The sequence below is a fragment of the Lineus longissimus genome, chromosome 7 (genome assembly GCF_910592395.1).
Source record: "Lineus longissimus chromosome 7, tnLinLong1.2, whole genome shotgun sequence".
Classification (NCBI taxonomy): Eukaryota; Metazoa; Nemertea; class Pilidiophora; order Heteronemertea; family Lineidae; genus Lineus; species Lineus longissimus.
Window position 1 is genome coordinate 5,902,570 of NC_088314.1, and position 16,725 is coordinate 5,919,294.

The 16,725-nt window shown below is 39.0% G+C and overlaps 1 protein-coding gene across 11 annotated transcripts in view; it reads left to right on the forward strand.

Moving 5' to 3' along the window:
* LOC135491381 (dedicator of cytokinesis protein 4-like) overlaps nucleotides 1–16,725 on the forward strand; it is a 36,076-nt gene that overhangs the window by 4,398 nt on the left and 14,953 nt on the right. For 5 of the 11 annotated variants that reach the window (XM_064777209.1, XM_064777204.1, XM_064777210.1 and 2 more), the window contains exons 6-32: nucleotides 22–173; nucleotides 600–720; nucleotides 2,954–3,124; nucleotides 4,239–4,435; nucleotides 6,535–6,616; nucleotides 7,138–7,198; nucleotides 7,530–7,604; nucleotides 7,973–8,048; nucleotides 8,153–8,241; nucleotides 8,569–8,694; nucleotides 8,980–9,104; nucleotides 9,363–9,525; nucleotides 9,832–9,932; nucleotides 10,217–10,385; nucleotides 10,749–10,846; nucleotides 11,092–11,172; nucleotides 11,428–11,528; nucleotides 11,978–12,059; nucleotides 12,312–12,476; nucleotides 12,696–12,891; nucleotides 13,300–13,427; nucleotides 13,703–13,750; nucleotides 15,056–15,154; nucleotides 15,494–15,687; nucleotides 15,872–16,048; nucleotides 16,336–16,394; nucleotides 16,535–16,683. In XM_064777209.1, the coding sequence (XP_064633279.1) occupies nucleotides 22–173; nucleotides 600–720; nucleotides 2,954–3,124; nucleotides 4,239–4,435; nucleotides 6,535–6,616; nucleotides 7,138–7,198; nucleotides 7,530–7,604; nucleotides 7,973–8,048; nucleotides 8,153–8,241; nucleotides 8,569–8,694; nucleotides 8,980–9,104; nucleotides 9,363–9,525; nucleotides 9,832–9,932; nucleotides 10,217–10,385; nucleotides 10,749–10,846; nucleotides 11,092–11,172; nucleotides 11,428–11,528; nucleotides 11,978–12,059; nucleotides 12,312–12,476; nucleotides 12,696–12,891; nucleotides 13,300–13,427; nucleotides 13,703–13,750; nucleotides 15,056–15,154; nucleotides 15,494–15,687; nucleotides 15,872–16,048; nucleotides 16,336–16,394; nucleotides 16,535–16,683 (3,285 nt within the window). Of the gene's footprint in view, nucleotides 1–21; nucleotides 174–599; nucleotides 721–1,312; nucleotides 1,361–2,953; nucleotides 3,125–4,238; nucleotides 4,436–5,175; nucleotides 5,334–6,534; nucleotides 6,617–7,137; nucleotides 7,199–7,529; nucleotides 7,605–7,972; nucleotides 8,049–8,152; nucleotides 8,242–8,568; nucleotides 8,695–8,979; nucleotides 9,105–9,362; nucleotides 9,526–9,831; nucleotides 9,933–10,216; nucleotides 10,386–10,748; nucleotides 10,847–11,091; nucleotides 11,173–11,427; nucleotides 11,529–11,977; nucleotides 12,060–12,311; nucleotides 12,477–12,695; nucleotides 12,892–13,299; nucleotides 13,428–13,702; nucleotides 13,751–15,055; nucleotides 15,155–15,493; nucleotides 15,688–15,871; nucleotides 16,049–16,335; nucleotides 16,395–16,534; nucleotides 16,684–16,725 lie in introns of all 11 variants that reach the window. The other 6 variants (XM_064777211.1, XM_064777212.1, XM_064777207.1 and 3 more) reach the window with 6 other exon arrangements.

A 16,725-nucleotide genomic window follows, 5' to 3' on the forward strand; every position in this document is an offset into this window, starting at 1 on the left:
TCTGGGGGTTTTTCTTTCCAGTCACGGCATATGGTGATGTTCAACAATGTGAAAGGAGTCATGCAGAACCTGTTGTCATTCAGGAGGCAACTGCTTTCGAGTACATTAAACACGCAGGAACAGAAACGTGCAATAAAAGCCAAGATTGTATCAAAAATAGACTGGATAAATGGGTAAGGAAAAAGAGATTGGGAAGAGATGTCACAATCTTAAATTCTGTGAGATGCTGGACAAGTTAGCACTGCTGGCTACCACTCAACAAGGGCCAGGTTCAATCCCGGGGACATCCCAGCATTCATTGTCTGGATGAACCTGTGTGGCTTTCAAGGAACTTAAATCCTTGTTCTCAACAACACAGCGTACGAATACATTCATGGGTCTGTCGGATGAGACTAAAAGCGGTGGTCCCTTGTACCTAGTGTCTATCCCAGGGCAAGTAAAATATCCCGTATAGGTGGACAATAGCCTATGGTGGGCAAAAACTTGACTTTATAGATAAACATATGGGACAGACCATTTTCAGCTGTACTAGACATTGCCATCTTTGGGCCAGTATATGTAGTGTTCAGCATTGTTCAGTCTTGCATATCTCATTTCAGTCAACTTGGTCTGGACCTTGTCCCCAGGGTAGAGAATGAACAGGTCGACCCTGACAGGATCAGCGTGATTGACTTATTCCGGTTGCATAAACAAGGTGCTGATAATAACATGAATGCTTCGGTAAGTTACCACAGTAGATGAAGTGTATTTGCACAAATTTAGAGGGATTCATACCAGTTTTAACATCCCTGTCGTGATCATTCTACTTTGACAAATTGTTTAAAGATGTGAGTGCAACAAGAGACGTCTTTCATATTTTGTCCTAAAGTTTGAAGAAAAAAAATTCAGTTGTTGTTAAAAAACATCAAAGGTTTTAGCTTCCAACAGCAGTTAATACTAATAGGACATAAGACCCACCTTGTTGTTGAGTGACTTTATGGTGCCTCAGATGCCATGCAATACATTTGGTGTCGCTTTCTCAAGACAAAGGTTTTCTCTCTTTTATGGCTTTTTTTACTTGGCAGGTATCATTTCACCTATGAATAATGCCAATGCTGGTAACAACAAGTGTGTGTGTGTTGATTTTTTTTCAGAGTTTTTTAGTTTGAGTTCAGGCTTGCAGTGTTTTGGCATTGAAAAGAAGGGCCTATTCCATGAGTTTGCAAGTTTGACGTCCTCTGTAAACAGAGACAAAAGTGTTTGACCGGGTTGTTCGTTTTGAACTTCATTCAACTCTGTAGCCTGGAAAAGACTAATTTGTTAAGGTTTTTAGCAGGAAATTAAGGATCTCAAAAGTGACGATGACATTTTTGGAGTTGAGGTAGAGTGTATTTCTATACTCTGTATGCGACCAATTGTGCATCATGTTATCATTTGGTGTTCTGGAATTCATAAAAGGGCCAAGTTGTTAAAAAGGACACTCTTTAAGGACACTGCATTCCAATTTGTCGTTTCTTTTAAAATTGACCTCTAATTGGGACACCTCTCAATTAAGGACTACATTTGTCAGTCCTAACGGCGTTGTCTGTGGAGAGGTTCAACTGTAACTGAAAGAGATTTGAATAGTTTCGAGGATAACATGAACTATGTACTTAACCTGTTAATCGCGTAATTTTGTATTTGTTAACCGCGTCCTATTGCGTAATTAATAAGATTACACATGCACATCCTCATCTAACAGCCGCTTCGTCTTGCATGCTGTAGCCATGATTCAGCTCAAAAACTGGTGCCAGTGGTGACCCGTAGTGTTCTGAAAGTAAACTACACTGTGCGGACGATCTAAGGGGATTCCCCATCGAGTTTCTGAGTGTTGCCTGGACTTCGGCGAGTCACAAACATAGGACGCCATATGACGTCTTACACAATGCACGGTCTTTAGGCCAGGACGTCATATGGCGTCTTACGCAGTTAACAGGTTAAGAACAACCGGGCCCAGTAGGGTCTGCTTGTGGTAACCTCAGAGTGTTATGGAACTGTTCAGAAAAAACCCCTGTTACTGGGTAGCAAAAATGACTCACCAAGCAATTTTACATGTTTTAGCATAGATTCATAGACTACTGCCAGGTGGCAAGGTCACGATGGAGGCACCTTCCCATACAAAAGAATGATCTTTATATCTCATAAACTTAGGCTGTCGGTCTACAAAAAGTGCTTTAGTATACAGCAACATACATTCATCAGGTTAATGCAAAAGTCTTGTTGACCACGATGGAAAGAATGACCAACTGCATGAGCATCCTGTCCCTTCTGCCAGTCTCATCTTCCAACTTCTAAAAAAATTGCACAAGAGATAATGATCTATATGTATAGTTTGTCGGTCCCGGTGAGGTTATTTTGAATGCACATCCTCCTATTAATGTGAAAGACTGCATAACTCAAAGTGTACTCACTAAATGAATTTGTAAAGGACTGAAACCTTTTACTTGTCAAGGTACCTAGACAGCATACCTTGGAAACTTAGAAAAGGATGACTATACGAAATACATAGAAGTGCTTCCAACTATCTGCATTGCATGAGCTATTTCCTGTTTCGTAATGCCCAACAGTCAGACCTCTGAATTCTGTTTCACCTGGTTATGCTTGCTGAAGAAATACTGAAACATGCCTGAATTACTAATGAGGTTGTTAGACAGTGATGCCTGCATGTGTACATTTGCATGACGGAATTTAAAGTATGGAAAACATCTATCATCAGATCTATTGTTTTCAACTAGAAACCCACTAATAGCAAGCCTCATCAATTTTCATAGTTTTTTTATGACTCTGAAAATAATCAGAATCTTTTACAGAACTTGCCACCTTGCCGACGACCCAACTGAAGATGGACACATTCTTTATCTCATTCAGGCATGAATTGCAATGAAATTTACGCCATTCTTTCCAGTTTTGAACAATTCTCTATTTTTGTTTCTAGGCACAAGTTGTCAAGCAGATCAATGAAAATAAAGTGGTTTTTGCCAGTTTACTGAATAGCATCCCTCGAGACCAGGCTCTGTCTGGGGGCAGTGTTCGTCGTGAACATGAGCAAGGGGATGGCTTGAATGGTGACGACCGGGTTGCTAATGCTAAATCTGCCATCATCAGGGTATTTTATATTACCTTATGAATTATCTGTTCACTACGTCTAACCAGAAGTACCTTTTTAACTGCTACTGTCTTGCTTTAAATTTCAGCAGCTAATCCTATCGTTTGCAAAATCAAAAAAATAACAAATATTCTCACTATCACAAGCCACTGCATACTATTTGGCTTAGTTTCATACTTTTCTTATGATCTTTGGTCATTATCATTCTGAGTTGATATCAATATCAGTCCCCCCCTCGACATTCATATACAGTAATGTAGGTCACTGCAAAGTATAGTTTAGAGGCAAACTTCCTTGTTCAGATATCAAGGGGACATTTGTCAAAATACCAACTTATGCAATTCACTTGGCTACTTCCTGGATTGTCAATAGAATTATAATACCATACTCTCTTTACAATTCTATGAGATGAATTCAGTTCTAAATATAAACAGTATAGAAAGATTAAAAGGGCCACCCTGGGACGTTATTTATAAAATCCAGTTCATACTTGCAGTGCTGTGGCCATGAAAGTGAGGTATGTTTGATCGAAAAACAAGTTAACCATATGCTGCCTTATATACTGTATACAGATAGTGTACATTGCATATGGCCGAATCAGATCAAATTTGGGTGAGGTGCACCGTATATTGAGCCATGCCATATACAGAAAAATGACACAAATTTCCTCAGTGGTATGAGCGGAGGTAACGGAGGCAATACCACTGGAAGTTCAGTATGAATCCACAGTGGCAAATCGAAAGTGTTGCAATATCCTAGCGTGTTGATGGTTCCACATATATCAACATTCACACTAACATCTAATCAATAACGACATAAGTGTATACTTAACGAAAGCTTGCTTTGTAATCCTCTACTTACATTTTTGCATCTTTTGAGATGACTTGCTTGTTGTGATGTGAAGAGATTGATTAAAAACTGTTTGTACACTTATAAAGAATGAATTCTTAATTTTAAAGTTTCTTTTGGCCATCTTAATTTTTGACAGTATATAACATAGTTAAGGGATATGGAAATTACCACCTGTTAATGTATGGAATTTAACAACAATCTCAGTTCATCCTCACTTCATTTATCATGCATGAGTGAATGACACCCTTGTGATTAATTGCAGCAAAGTCAAATTGTAAAAGACAGGCCACCACCACTGTTTCCGCGCAGAGAGCGTATTTCGGAGCTGAAGATTTTGAAACATGCGGGTCGACATCTATTCCACTGCTCCTTGGAAATGAGAAAATTTTTGCTTGACATGCAGAATCCCAGTGATGTATTTTTTGGTATTTATGATTTCAAAACTGGGGAGTACATTAGGTAAGGTGTCCCTGTCGAGAGTTCTGACCAGTGGCGATCTTTGGAAGGATATCATACTGTATGAGAGAGACAGGTTGTTCATTGGTCATTTTCAATGTCGATTGAAATGCACTTCGTTTCAAGTTTTTCAAAAAGAAATTTATCTGTGAAAGTTGCGTAAACATTGATTACGTTTTGATGAATAACTGGTTTGAGTTTTGAGTTACTGGCCTCTAGATATCATGAATTTGTATAATAAGACAACTTGTAAGTTCTCTTTGAATCAGGCAGTAAAATATCCTTCCTTTGCCATGTGGGTCGCTCCTGATGTGACGTCCGGTGATGGTGATTATAACACACAAATGTGGTCATTCATTCTCAATCTACTGTACAACATCAACACTGTACACTGATGAAAAACCCAAATCAATTAACAGAAGTCTTCATTTGGAATCAATGCTTATAATCTGTCTGTAGACTGTTACATCGTTCTGCTGCGAAATACTGAGCTTCGCAGTATTTTGTATTCGGATTGGCAGGTTGTCAATTGTTTCTGTTTGAGGTGTTTTTTATTCCTAATATTTATCCATCAAATGTACAAGATCAAGAATGAGTGACCATTTCCTTGTACTTTAGCCTGTTTGATAGGAATAACACCTTTTAGTGCTTTCTTAGCTATAGACAAGCCTGCTGCAATGGAAATCTTACCAGGTGCTGCCCCATTCAGTTAAGTGTCTCAATTTTCTCTTGGCTACTTTCAGGGGCGTGGCTCAATACAGAAACAACATTTTCACAACGTGTCGGAAAATGTGATTATCCATCACTTGTTTTTCTCCTTAAAAAACTTTGGATGTAACGTTGGTGAGGAGTCTGAAGTATTCTTTGGTCTCTTTGATACGAAAAGCTCTAAGTTCATCAGGTACGTTGCTGTCGGGGACATATGGTGGGCTTTTCTATCTTATATCCGCTAGGGACATTCATTTCTTTAATTTTGGTGGTTAGGTAAATTTGGGAAAAGCTAGCTCTGTTGTATGTTCTATTTGCAAATACCGAGTCTGTCGATTGAGAACAATGGCAGAAGCTTGCTTTTCCCAATGTTATGTTATGTTTATTTTTCAATTATCTGTATGAATCTTTTAATTTCATAAACTGGATGAACTTTTTTTTGAGAGTCTATATTGAAGCTATGGTTAGTACTCTTAAAGAATTAGTCAAATTACAGTTGATCTAAATAAAGTCACAGGTCTTGAGAGCATCAGGTTGGTAAGTCATGGATTACACAAACAGTGCAACTGCCGGAGGACTGAGGGAGCGCTTGGCAGCATTAGCAGCATTTGGGGAATTAGTGTCAAAAGGTCTTATTGCTGTGCCCTGCATTGTGTGCCCTGCAGTGTGTAACAAAAAGATTGCTTGTCTGCGATTAAAATTGAATATCGCTGGGTTTGAGGCATTATTATTGACCATTGCTAACGAGAGACTTTGCGTGCTACAGTAGTGCAACCAAAATCTCCTCTTCCTAGTGTTTCCTCATGATTATGACAGATAAAAAAAATCTTGTCTTTTCGACCTTGGGAGAGCTAACTTTGAGATTTTGACTCCCCCAGTCTGAGGAGAACAGACACTTAAACAGTTTATTTAGCCTTTTAACATCACCCATAAATTGTAGCTCTAACCATTTTATGTATAGGCATCTATGTGTAGCTGACTGTTTGTGTGCTTTTTAGTGTGCTGTGTTTTGTGTTCCCCGAGTTTTAAGTTGACTTGTCTCCGCAGTGAGACAGGTATACCAAGGTTTCTTTCAATTTATGATCAGAAGCATCCTAAATGTCTAGGTGCCAGGTGGATGGCCAGTTCCATGACGTCAGACGGGAGAACACAAGTCAGAAGCAGCCTTCCTTGTATGGTCAGGCAAGAGCCAGCGTTAATATATGGTGTGTTCTCTCCAGTGACATTTAAAATATTAATTCAATTATGCAACACAGATTGGCCAGTTCATCAAAAGTGGACTATTTTAAAGAAATCGTTTGAAGAAATATCTATCCTTTGCTTATATCTCATCAAATGGATTGCAACTGTTATCATCAGTTAACTGAGGCCTTTGTGTTCTTTCTTAATTCCAGTGAGAAATTCCTGGCCAGACTGACCAAGAATGGTCTACCAGAACAATTTGAAAAGCTACACCACAATACTGCTATATTCACAGTAAGTATGTACATCATTTCTTGGGTGTAACTGCTGTTCATGTCCATTGATTCTATGTCCACATCTCCAAAAAAGACTGTTGCATTTGCTCACAGTGCAGAGGATCTAATACACCAGGTAAGATTGGGAGATATGCTCAAGGTTTTGATACGATATGATCATCAAAGATTGATCCCACCTGAATGCATCCATGGATAGAAGGACTTGATTACCTTGACGCACCAAAAGCGGTTTCAATATGATGATGGTTGTCAATCTTGTTGTCATTAGCTCTCTCTTCCTCCAGATTGCACGTCGGAAGTTGGTACGTGTTACATGGTCAAAGTCAACACTTTGTGTTTCTTTTTATATGTAGTTTAGTAATCATTGCATATAAATCCTCTGTTTGATATTACTATAGTATCAAAACTTTCCTAGCTTATTTCTCTTTGTAAATATCTTGATGTTGATACGGATATTCATTAAAAGATGAAGTCTTTTTTGAGGAAGTGATCAGTCACTAATTATCGTATTCATTTCAGGATTTGGGAAACGATGACCTTGTGAAAGATGTGTACATGGTGGCTCACATTTACAGGAAAGGTAAGCCTTGTTTTGATATTCTCTCTTAACCTGCCGTATGTTTAGGCCTTCATCCGGGGTAGCTTGAAATTTGAGCAGAGCACCCGATACCCAGTAACAACAACATTTTCCTCTGAGGTTTCTCTGAAAATGAGTCTATCTGATATCAACAAATGAAACTGACTTAAAGACAGCAGTCATCCAAGTCGAAAAACTCAATGTGGCCTTCAGAGAACTATGTAAGTTGTCACTATAGGCAGGCCTTGGGGTGTTTGCCTATTAGCCGCTTCGACAAACAAGATTTTTCCTAGTTTTGACCAATATCTCCTATTCCTGCATTTTCCCATTTCAGGTGTGATGTTACCGGCAGATGCAAGTTCCAAGAAAGGTGGTGTTCCACATTACAGACGGCCATATGGGTGCTCAGGTATAAACAGCATCTTGACATTAATCCAACATTTAGACATGGAACAGCAATTGTACTATTGCTGTATTTAATGCACTGCCTCTCTTCCTGTGGACTTGTCTCTTCAGATACCCAAATCTCTGCGAAAATTCTGTAAACCTGCATTACATTTTGTGCCCTTGGTGACACTATGTACTATGCTGAGAGTTTTTCAAAACCTTAAAAAATATGTATTACTGGCATTATGATTTTGACAATTGACTCCCATGTTCTGTGTGTTCACCCAATGAATATTTGGGGCACGAATCAGCTCAATCCATGTTGATGTTATAGAGGCACTTATGTTTTTTTGTTTGCCTTAGTTTTACTCTCTTTATGTTTGCTTTCAGTTCTAAGTATCAAAGAAGTATTACTCAATCAGATAGGCCATGACGACGACAAGGAGTTCCACATGAAAGTATACTGGTAAGCCTGGTCTCATTCTTCAAGTGTTATCACATCAATATGGATGCAACGCTATAATATCACATTTCTTTACTCGTCACTGATAAATTCAAATATCGTTTCAGTTGTAGTGAGGAAAACTTCTCATCATTACACGAAAACATCATTAGGAAGAAGGGGAACTACAACCTTGCCTCAGGACAGACAAACTATGGTGAGCCTGTTTTCATTGATTTTTGCTTTGACCAATAGGATGTACTATGTCCAAGATTACAGAACAAACACCACGTGTATATGATGCCTGGCTTGTGATGTTGTATGTATGTTTGCAGAACAAGTTGCAGATTTAAAGTTTGATAAGTTTTGGGTCATTCTTTATCAAAGCCAAGTTATAAACCTGCAGGGTACCGAGTTGATTTGATCGGTGTTTGAATTTGCATCAGATCCTATATCATCTCTGAAACTGCAGAAATACTCGCTAGCTAGAGCAGAGCAACTGTTGAAGAAGAAGAATACAAAGTGCCATTTTCTCTGTTTGAAGGTATGGTAGTAGCAATGAGAATGCTTCATGGAGACCTTGACACAGTCAAGAGGGAAAACCCGCTTCTGTTCACCAAGAATATTGCCGTTTGTCGGCGGATGGGGTTCTCGGATGTCATCAGACCAGGTAACTTTTCTTTCATCAGTAATGCAGTACTCTATTACAATTTGTAGAAATGACACATTTGGGACTAAAATCACTGTCCCTAATTGAGTGTCCTGAATACTGAGGTGTTTACTTGGGGGGATTCCACTGTACTTAATTTAACCGAACTACTTCCAATGAACATTAGTTTTGTGTCAACATTTTATCAATTCTACTATAAAGACCAGTCTTGATGCTGCGGTAAGATGTTCGACTTGAACTGATTTTGATTAAAGGTTTGTTTATCTTATTTTGTACTTGATTCAGGTGATGTCCGGAATGACCTGTACCTGACGATATGCTCTGGAGAATTTGAGAAAGGCAGGAAGAAATCGGGGAAGAATATTGAAGTCATTATGTTTGTGCTGGATGAGAGCGGGAAACCCATTGAAGTAAGGCTTAAAATCTCTGCAAGTGGAAGCCAATCATTGGTATTAAAGATCATCATCAAATGATGGATAAAAACATGTACCAGTGGTTTGAAAAATTATTCAGAAATAAGTGAGGAGAGAATGTATTAGTAGAATTGAGCATCATCTTCGTTTCTTCGTATGATAAAACTCAATTCCTGTTCTGACATCTATCATTGTCTTGAATAGTGTCCGAAATCAAATGAAACTTGATATGATAATGTCTCATTCATATTTCAGAATGCCATTTCAATGGGTTCTGGCGAGCCTAACGTCACAGAGTTCCGCTCGGTGGTGTTTTATCATTCGGACAAACCTAAGTGGTTAGAGACAGTAAAGCTCAATGTTCCTCTGGAGAAGTTCCCTAAAGCACACTTCAGGATGGACTTCAGACATGGCTCAAGTAAGTAGTAAGCGGACCATGCACAAATATAACATCTACTTAGTTGACTAGGTATTTCTCCATGTTCAAATACTCCAGATGACAGCCTACTTTTTCTTAACTGTGCAGGCACAGTTAGACTGGGTACAAACCTGGCTTGCCTGGAAATTTAACCTGTGATGGCCCAGCATCCTATCAAGAGTGGATGAAACTCGCAGGCACTTAATGCTATGTAATCTGGGATAAGCTCCAGCTTGGTGAGCAATTCATGGCTCAGACAAAACCCAGCAGACATGAACCTAAACTTGCCTCTTTTCTCTCCTTTAGCCAAAACTGGGAACAAGTTGTGTGACTTTGCCTTTGCTAAGCTTGTGAATGAGAATGGTGCTACGATAGGAGATGGACGACATGAACTCTTCCTCTACAAGGTCAGTGCTGTTTATCTCAGGAATAGCCAGTTTTGTTTATTTTTAGTGCTATAGAAGTGTATAGAAGTGGGTCATTCACCATACATGCTCTGTTATGCAACTTTTCATGATTAAACTCGCCTGAATCGTACTATTCACAAAGCCATACGATCTACGGGCTGAAATTGAAAAGAGTCTTGACCCCAACTTGAGACACCTGTCAATGACTTTGTTGATAAAAGTAACATCAGGGAGTGAAATCACTCCAAAAAGGATGTTTATATTGCTATTCAATACATTTCCAGTGTGAGAATGCAGAAGCTAGCAAACTGGCTAAGGTTAGCAATTACATCAAGTTACCCAGCTCAGCTGAGGACGGCACGACCCACACAGGAAACTCATTATTTCAGCGGAGCACCAAGGAATTGGTCATTATCAATTCGTTACTTTGCTCAACCAAGTTCACACAAAATGGTAAGTATAGTTTGGGCATTTACCATTGTTTGATGTACTTCTCTAGAATAATGATAATAAACTGTTTGCTGCAGGTGTGGTATTCAGTTGACATCTCCTTGGTATTTTTGTCTTTGTCTTTGTGTAAAGCAGTCACTCAATCTCATTCTTCCTGCAAGTGGAAATTTCTATGTCAAAAGTACCACACTTTCCAGTGATCAAATTCTGTCCTGTTTGGTAGCACATGTCACCTCAGTTTTGCCTGTGTGACCAAAAAATGATGCCTCCACATTGAAGTTGTGTGCACCCTGATTTTGGCCTGTGCTACAAAAACAGGGGTTTTCTGATCATTGCAAATGTCTTGCAATTCATTATCTATTTCAGTTGACCTCCTGGGATTCCTGAAGTGGAGGACACAGCCAGAGAAATTGGAAATGAACATCAACAAGCTAATGACCTTAGGAGGAGAAGAGATTGTCAAGGTAAGAGGAGTGTCATAGAAAATGGAGTCTGGAAGTGATCTTCACTTGCAGGCAAGAGGTTGTATGATGTGCATCAAAGGTCTGTTGTTTTGGAACCCTGAGTTGCAAAATACTTGGATAGAAGAATGCAACCTGGATAACCTTAGACCAGACGTTCCCAAATTTACAACAAAAAACAAAAAATTCTGAAAATTTCAGCTGAAAACTGTTGCAGCATTACTTATTAAAATCTTCTGTTATTTCAGTTTTTGAGTGACATCTTGGACGCATTGTTTTCTATGCTGGCACAGACCACGACTCATAAAAATCTTGTGTTCAAGGCCCTGGTAAGTCCTTGCTTAGCTGTTTCCTTCAAGAAGCATTTCATTTGTTGACATGTTTGGTTATTGTCCTCAATTTTTGAGTAAAAGTTTCGAAATATTTTGGAATGTGGACATCTGAGTAACCTGTATCTGGGGTGGTTCAATTCCCCTCAGTGACCCCGTTTCTTGGGATTTTGAAGTATAGAAATTGTGTGAGAATTGAAAAGATAAACCTGTGAAATATACCAACGTCTAGCATATCTCTTGTATTATTGTCAGGTCTACATATTCAATCTGCTGAAAGATGAAAAATTTGAGCATTTCCGCCCTGTCATTGATAACTACATCTCAGACGTCTTCTCTGCACTACTTGTGTTCAAGTAAGTTCATTTTCAACTTTTTTCAGCCATTTACCTCCCGCAAACCCTTTACATGATGATTTGATGCTCATTCCTACCCTTACATAACAAATATCATTATCATAGACAATGGACTCATCCTTCCTGCAGTACAATAACTGTACAATTTGCAACAGTGGAGGTGCCAATAATGATTTTGAAACTTAAGTTTGTTACGATATTTCATGAGATTTGAAACATCTGTCAATCAGTTGATCCAACTCTAGATAATGAACATGACCAAATACAAAAGGTTACGGTGCAGCGCACCAGAGCAATAGCACCAGAATTGCCTGAGAGGCTGCCCGCACTGTCAAACGATGCATCAATTGCCACGAAGCTCTGGGGATCATGAGAGGAACAAGAGATGACTGCCCAGTTTATAAGAGAAAACGCTTAGAAGAAGAGTTAATCCGTTGTTTCTTCTGCAGGGACATGCTCGGCTGTTTAGTACATCAAGTCAAAATGTGTTACCAGAGCAAACGACCAACAGACATGTCAAAGACATTTGAGGTACATATCTCAGTCATCATTATTTTAGTTTTTATGAGTCCAATCAGACTTTTGTGATGTTTATTTATTGAATTTAATGTGGTCTTATCCCAGCTTTCTGGTTGTACTTCGCTTTCGTCAGATCAATTTTGGGGTAGCTGGCATTATAATCAAACACCATGAAATCTCTCTTAGAGCAATCGACACCAAACAATGGCTCAAAGCGCTTTACATCAACTATCACAGTGTTCAATTGTAATATTCTAATTTCAGGTCTTGGAATACATTTTCAAATTCATGGTGCAGTCGCGCAAACTCTTCAGCAGGGCAAGCGGAGATCAGGAGCAACTGAAAGACTTCAAAGAGATACTCATGACATTTATCAGAGAGTGCGGTTTTATGCTGAAGTCCACCCAGGAACCTGTTGTCAACTCACAGGTGAGTCACTTGCTTGATTGAGGAGCCTCATAGCCTAGTGGTTAGCAGCGCTGGCTACCATGCAATAGGGCCCAGGTGTGATTCTGGGGAGAAACCAGCTAGTATGTCTGGATGAACCAGTGTCTTTCAAGAAACTAAAGTTCCTGGTTTATCACACTCTTGTTTGGGTCCTACAACTTCTCAACTGCTTAAAGGTAATGCCGATATTTTCTTCTTCAGGTGACGCTTCTCAGTAACCTGAGCTCTGTCTACCCAGATCTGTTGAAGCTACTGAGCTGTGCGGATGTGACAGCAATGGTATCGATACTCCTGAATAGCATGCCAAAAGATCAAGTCTCCATAGCTGTCAAAGTCAAAGAAGTCAAACTGCAGTTCTTAAGAGATACAATTGGATCAAAATTGTTTGAAGAGCCAGGTAAAAATAGATTTAGTTTCTATTGCAGATTCTCATCTGTAACATTAAGTAATGCATAATCATTGAATCACAATATGCTGCTAATGTTTTGTAACTTGACTGTTTGAAAACTGATGGCAGATTCAGAGTACCATACTTGAGATAACTTGAGTGACTCTGGATGACTACTATTGTTGAGGAGTGAATTCGAATTGGTCACGAATATTATACTGCTTGAAATTTCTCACTTAGATGGACTAGGATTGAGATCACGTTAACTCCAAATAATGCTATTGGACTTTATTCTCAACTAATTTCATCATTCTCGCTGACATTTGCTGGCATTTTCTGCTAGTCAGGACATCATTTTTCACAAATGGGATAACTTTTCCTATAAACTTTTAATATGATGTACAATTTTTTCCTAAGAGTCCCGCACCACAATGCTGACCCTGGCCATGTCCCAACTGAAGCGTCACCTCATCACCGACTCCAACTTGCTGCTTACTGTTAACATCCTCGGGGATATATTGACCTTCCTACAGTCACAAGAAAAGGTAAAGACAATAGTTTTAATGCTTGTTGTACTCCAGGAAACACACAACAGTGCAAACGGTGTATTGTGTAAAGCATGGCGTTTAAGAGACAATACATGCTTGATGTGATCTTTTTTGACAATTAAATTTCGATAATAGGAACTATTACTGAAGAGTGGGAAGTGACTGGGAAGTTGACAGCTTGGTCGTTTAAATGAAGAAATGTTGGTGCTGAAAGTTGATTATGAAACAATTTCTATTTTGTCCTCGACAATGCGTGATTCTTTCTCTCCTAGGCGGCAGCCAAAGAGGCACAGGCATGTGGTGATAATGAAATGGAAAAGGTGTGTTAGGTTGGGTTACGGATGTTTCACACCCCCTGGCATGCTAACCAGTCCTATTTGCATTCTTTCATTTAAATAATGTGGTCATTCAATTTCTACCATAGCAAATATAATTCCTGTCGATAATTTTTCAACTACTGATTTTGCTCATTGATAAAATTTTCTTAGTTGTATCAATTCCCTCTGTTCTTCCAAAGAAGTTTAAATATCTTTCTTTTTTACATCGTGATTATGTGTGGATCATGATTCCTGGAATAAGATAGCTTGATTGAAATTTTATCTTCCAAAATGAGGCCAAAGGTCATCAGCTTAATAGTAGCTGCATGATCGTTGGTACAGTGGTCTATACTGGTACTGCAAAATGAAGCGGGATAGCCATAACTAACTTTTACCTGCGTTCTTGTTCATATTTTTGATAGTTTCAACTTGCTTTGGCTTGATCTGTGACTGTGCCCAAGATATGAGTGGTTAGGCTCATTTGCACTGGTGATTTAAAGATGTGAAAAGAGGGAAAACAGAGAGTTGCGAAAGAGTCAATATGAATGGGTTGTTTATTTAGTCATTCAACATGTTCAAAGCAAATGCAACGTTGGTCGTAATGAAATCCCCTACCGCTCGTACACCACTCTTTCTTGAGCACAGTGATAAATGTCATACTTGTATCATAAATGTATTCAATTTGCTTGAATGCTATGGTTACCAATCCTGGTGCATATTGGTGTGGTCCGGGAGAGTAAGATATCTCGAAAAGAATCTAACTTAGCTTGTTTTAGAGAAATCTTACTCTCCTGGACAGATTTGAGAATGACCCCGCCCATCATATTTCTCAACCAAAGAGTTGACAATAAAAGCTTTTCAAGTTTATGATGTTCTTTTAAAACTTTGTTGATGATTAGTTTGCTTTCCTCGCTATGTTAGGGAGGACAAGGTGAAGGGTAAAAAATTCGAGATACACATTTACAGTATAAAGGTCATGTCTTGGGGAATTTTGCAAATGATATCTTCTGCCATGTTGTTTGAATGTGATACATGTACCTCAAACGTTGCTCCTCTGATTTGGTTTGAAGGTGCCCTGATTAAGTCTGGTGCATTCTCAGGCCTGATATCTTGGTCAAAAATACTTCAGACCAAACAGTACTAATATGTTATGAGTTGCATTAGCTTTTGAGATATTGAGTAGTTATCAAGCATCTTTCATGGAATATAGGATACAAATGGACGTACAATGTATTTGCACTGGTTTCAAAATGTCACCACCATAAAGTTAAAACAGAAACTGATCATTTCAATGTGCTTGTTTTTCAGGTGGAGAGTGTCCATGAAGACATTTGTCTTGTTGTCAGCTCCCTACTTAGTGTTGTGGCTCAGGTTGTTCTCAGGGTGGAGAGGCAAGACAAAGCTGCTGTAAGTATTAGTGGATTAGTCTCACCTCCATATTTCAGTCCCTAAAATTGAAAAAAGAATGAAAATCCTCTCACACTGTACCGAGGACTTGCATCTGTTTCCCACATTTTCGTCCTCAACCGGCTCTATGAGCTACCCTCGAAGACCAGTTGTGTGGACCAACATGGCAAGTGGGAAATAACTTCTGCTATAGATAATAGACATTACATACAGGCACTGATTTGCGTCTGCCTTGATAAGTAGCAAAGGAAAAGAAATATCTTATTGTAAGGTTCTCATATTCATTTGTACAACTTTTTCAATAAGGAGTATACACACATCCAGATTTTGTATTTTCAGGGTCTGCTGGTAGCGTGCCTAATCAACATGTTCAAACTGATGGACGAAGGTCATTACAAGGCCATATTTGATCAAATGAAGCCCAAACAACCACTGAAGAGATACCTGGTGACAGTGTTCAGGGTATTCAAAGATCTCCTGCAGGCTGGAGTCTTTCCCAAGGACTGGATGGTCATGAAGATGGTCACCAACAGGTAAACTGCTTGGACTCGAAATTGAGTGTAGTAGCAGGAGGGGATGTTGGCTACCGCTTGAGAGGGATGAAATATTTACAAAAAAAAGCGAGAAATTTTAGTAAGAAAGTGAAATAAAGTGTGAAAGAAATGCAAGTAAAAAGGTAAGCTATATGAGAAGTTACAAATTTCTTGTTTCTTGCAGTGTAATCTTGAGTACGATGCAGTTCTTTGGACAAGCGCTTAGAGACCAGTTTCTTGGAAATGACTTTGACCTTGAGTTATGGAGTGACTACTTTAATCTGGCTGTTGCCTTTGTGACGCAGCAATGTCTTCAGTTAGAGAAGTTTTCCAAGGCCAAGAGGGAGAAAGTCATTGAAAAGTAAGTCATTTGCTGAAAGACCCTTTTGCACCTGAGCTGTTTTGGAATGTTGGATAGATTGAAAAATGTGCTGACTGTCCCAGTGATGTTTGTACTGTATGTGAATTTTGTAGTGAAAGTTGCTCTGTTGAACCTTTCTGCAGATCCTGAAACTTGAATGAAATAAAACAAGAAACCTTGTTTAGTTGTAAGAGCAGTAATATCTCACACTACAATGTACATGGTTATGAGATTTTTATTCAGTTCTCCACATTCAGGTATCAAAATTCTGGTGTTTCTAATTGCAGATATGGCGACATGAGGGTGCCAATGGGTGTCGACATTGAGTCTATGTGGCAAAGTCTAGGTAAGCACAACAAAATTACAATCTTTACATAATTGATCTTCGAATTGTTAAAAGTTACCATCATGGTAGTTTAAGTATTGTAAAGTATCGTTTTTCTCTCTTTTGATTTTAAGACTTACAGTAATTTCTTCATGTTTCAGGCACCCATAAGATCTGTTTCATCCCCAACATGGTTGGTCCATTCCTTGAAGTGACTGTAGTCCCAGAGACTGAACTGAGGAAGGCAACGTTGCCTATCTTCTTTGATATGATGGAGTGTGAGCAAAAGGCAAGGGGACACTTCAAACAGGTGAGTGTTGCACTTTTCTCTGATTAATATCTGATACACGAA